The following is a 2921-nucleotide window of genomic DNA, read 5'->3' as shown; positions in this document are numbered from 1 at the left end:
TTGACATCCAATGCCCCGCTGGGCACGACCATGGGGTGAAAAATCACATCAGCAGGTAAGGCGGCTGCAGGTGATGAGTCTATCATCAGGATTTCTTGATCAACAGGCGTCTTCAACTCAACTTTACACACAACCTGAGTGTCACCATCTGGGGGTAAGACCAAAGGGCCTGGACCCATCCATCTGACACGTCCAGCCTCATCATCATGGACCGGGATAGCAACACCCTTGAGTGCAGGTTGATCTTCCTTGTCACAAACACGAAGGCCTAGTGTTCGGGTGACATCAATGCCATTGTCTTTGCATTGATTCACCAAGCGCCTAACATGGCTCGCATTGGTGCCCACAATGACAGATGTCTTATCTTCAGACCTGGGGTTAGGACATATGAGAGCTAGGACAGTTACAGTCTGACTGGTTCCTAACACCTCAGCTGGATACTCCACATCGACTACCACGTAGCCACGGTAAGGGTAGCTAGCTCCAGACTCACTTAAACCCCACAGGGAAAGACCAGATACGGGCTGAATGGGGATATCAGACAAGTACTTCTGGTACCAGGGTTCAAAAATGATAGTCACCTGAGAGCCACTATCCAATAAAGCAGTGCAGGGTTGTCCATTAATCTTCAATGGCACCAGACTAGGCGGTCCAACTAATCCATCAGGAATATGCACACTCTCAGGCATATCAGCTGTACTTTTCTTAACAGAACAGTTAATTACATTAGCCATAGCGTCACTCGACGGCTGGTTGTTCTTCGATACTTTAAGAGCCTGAATAAGTTTCTTAATAACCTTAGCTTGGTTTTCTTCCTTCACTTCCTTGCAAGATGCCCACTCTCACCACATCGATAACAGAAATGTTCCTCCGACACTTTGAATGATTGTTGTGAGGAGCTCGCTACGGGTTTTGAGGTATTCACAGCTGAAACGGCAACTTGAGGTTCACCTACTTTATTCATGACTTTCTGTTGCAAGCGCTTCATTTGTTTTTTCAAAGCTGCTACATCACTGTCCGAACTGCACTCACTGTACACTACATTTGGGGAATTTGTTTCACTGCTAGCTGACGTGTATTGTGCTGGCTTAGTCACAACAGCAGCCACTAAGGCCTTAAGTTCTTTGATCTCAGACTTCAAGTTCTGAATGTCAGACTGTTTCACATCAGCATTCTGTCTTACATTTCCACTTTGCACGACAGGAGTAATCTTCTTTCGTGAGGCCTCAAATTCCTCTTCTGTGCGTATCTCCTTCAACAGCTGGAGAAAGGTCGGGGGCTTTGTTTTCCTCTCTCTCAGACGAAGGTTAACTAACATCAGATCAGAGGCTATCGCACCACGTAACAACTGTTCAAGTCTTGCTTTATCTGCACACCCAAAGGGGAGACCATCTTTCTGCACAACCCTATTCAACGACTGTTCTAGACGTCTGAGGAAGTCAGACAGCTTCTCACCTGGTTGTTGCTGCAGTAAACGAAATGCAAAAAACAACTCTTCTCCTGACTGCTGTCCCAAAAGCATGCTCAAGTGCCTCTAAGCAGTCTTCGGGGGTCACATCAGGATCACTGACTCGTGCTGCGTTTACAATGTCAAGTGCCGGGCCTCTAAGACTTTCCATCAGTCTCCGCCTCTTCTCTTTGCGAGAGCAGTCACACTCTTCCACCATGAGCCGTGCTTGACCCAACCAGTGGTCGAACTGCTCTTCTCCAGCTGGAGTGGGCAACAACCCAGAGAAAGTTCGTAGGCGGCGATAGCTTCCATGCTCGCTTGAGGACTTTGTGGTCTTGCTAAGTAAATCACTCACAGCTCGCAGAATGGCCTCTGTTGACTTGGCAGCAGCCTCATCTCCAGGCGACAATGGGCGATGGCCTTCAACGCGCTTACCTGGAGCTTGTTGCGTTCCGGACATCTGAACTTGTGTACTGGCTCGTGTAGCTTCATCTACTGTGATAACCTGCCAGGGCCCTCCACCCTCAATTGGAAACACATCAAAAGGAACATTTTCTGCTCTAACAGCTTCTTTGCATTCACACAAGGCCAGATATCTATTGAGCCGCATGTTGAAATTCCGGCCTCTCACACGCACACGCCCCAAACACTTCACAGTTTGCATTGTCTCTTCAATTGCACTTGTATCTACGTCTTCTTGAAGGAGCACCATGACCGCATGAGCCTCATCTAATGCCTCGCCACAACACCATCCCTTTAATTCTGACACTAACTCTGCCCTGCGTTCCATATTGGTGTAACAGTTATCACTATAACGTAAATCAAATAGGCTATATTCACTGGTAAAGCGTACAAAAACAATAAACCCACACCAATATTCCAGCGGTGCCTCCAATTTATGTAGCGCCTCTCTAGCGTGTTTGGCTATAGTGAGAGGTGGCTATCCTGAATTCTTTAACTATACTATCAATCAAATAAGTGGGGTTTCACTAATAAACGTCATCAGTTTGCAATCAGTGTTTAACTTGTGTGTGTGTGTAATTACTAACTTATTATATGAATTACTCTTTCTTTAAATCACTATTTAAGCCTTAATATGTACACTTTAACATACAATTAAATGTCTTGGACTTACCTTTATCTTTTAAACACTTTCACTTTTTAACCAAAATTACTCTTTTTCTTAATTAACCTAAAATATCAAAATAGTCATTCACCACAACTGTTTTATAAAAAGTATAAAAGATTTACTTAGAAAAAGTAGGTAAGTATTTAAATGTGTCTTTTCAAAATCACTTTTCAAATCATAAATGCAAACACTTTCTCATTGAAAACCTAAGGGCCCAAGAAAATAAAATAGCCGGCAATAACCTAGTCTAATTGTAAATACCCTTCAAATGTTCAAGTGATGCAGGCCTGAATGCAGCTCGGGTGCGTTGTAGCCTTAAACAAAATGGCTGCTTCACCACGA

At 44.4% G+C, this 2921-nt stretch overlaps 1 protein-coding gene across 1 annotated transcript; it reads right to left on the bottom strand.

The window, feature by feature from the left end:
• Positions 1-817: 817 nt before the first annotated feature.
• On the bottom strand, positions 818-2240 carry LOC125297775 (paraneoplastic antigen Ma2 homolog). Its single transcript, XM_048248238.1, has 2 exons — positions 1572-2240; positions 818-1465 (listed from the first exon to the last, which is right to left on the bottom strand). The coding sequence occupies exons 1-2, from the start codon at positions 2238-2240 to the stop codon at positions 818-820; spliced, it is 1317 nt and encodes a 438-aa protein (XP_048104195.1).
• Positions 2241-2921: the final 681 nt, after the last annotated feature.

Source organism: Alosa alosa, chromosome 7 (genome assembly GCF_017589495.1).
Source record: "Alosa alosa isolate M-15738 ecotype Scorff River chromosome 7, AALO_Geno_1.1, whole genome shotgun sequence".
NCBI classification, from domain to species: Eukaryota; Metazoa; Chordata; class Actinopteri; order Clupeiformes; family Clupeidae; genus Alosa; species Alosa alosa.
Note: the sequence above shows the minus strand (reverse complement) of the source record. Positions and strands in the feature narration are given on the sequence as shown.

Excerpts from the sequence above, each read along its gene's own strand:
- LOC125297775 (XM_048248238.1), bottom strand. The coding sequence starts at position 2,240 with ATGGAACGCAGGGCAGAGTTAGTGTCAGAATTAAAGGGATGGTGTTGT. Across the intron at positions 1,466-1,571 it reads ACATTGTAAACGCAGCACGA|CAACAACCAGGTGAGAAGCT; the intron begins GTCAGTGATCCT and ends CGTTTACTGCAG.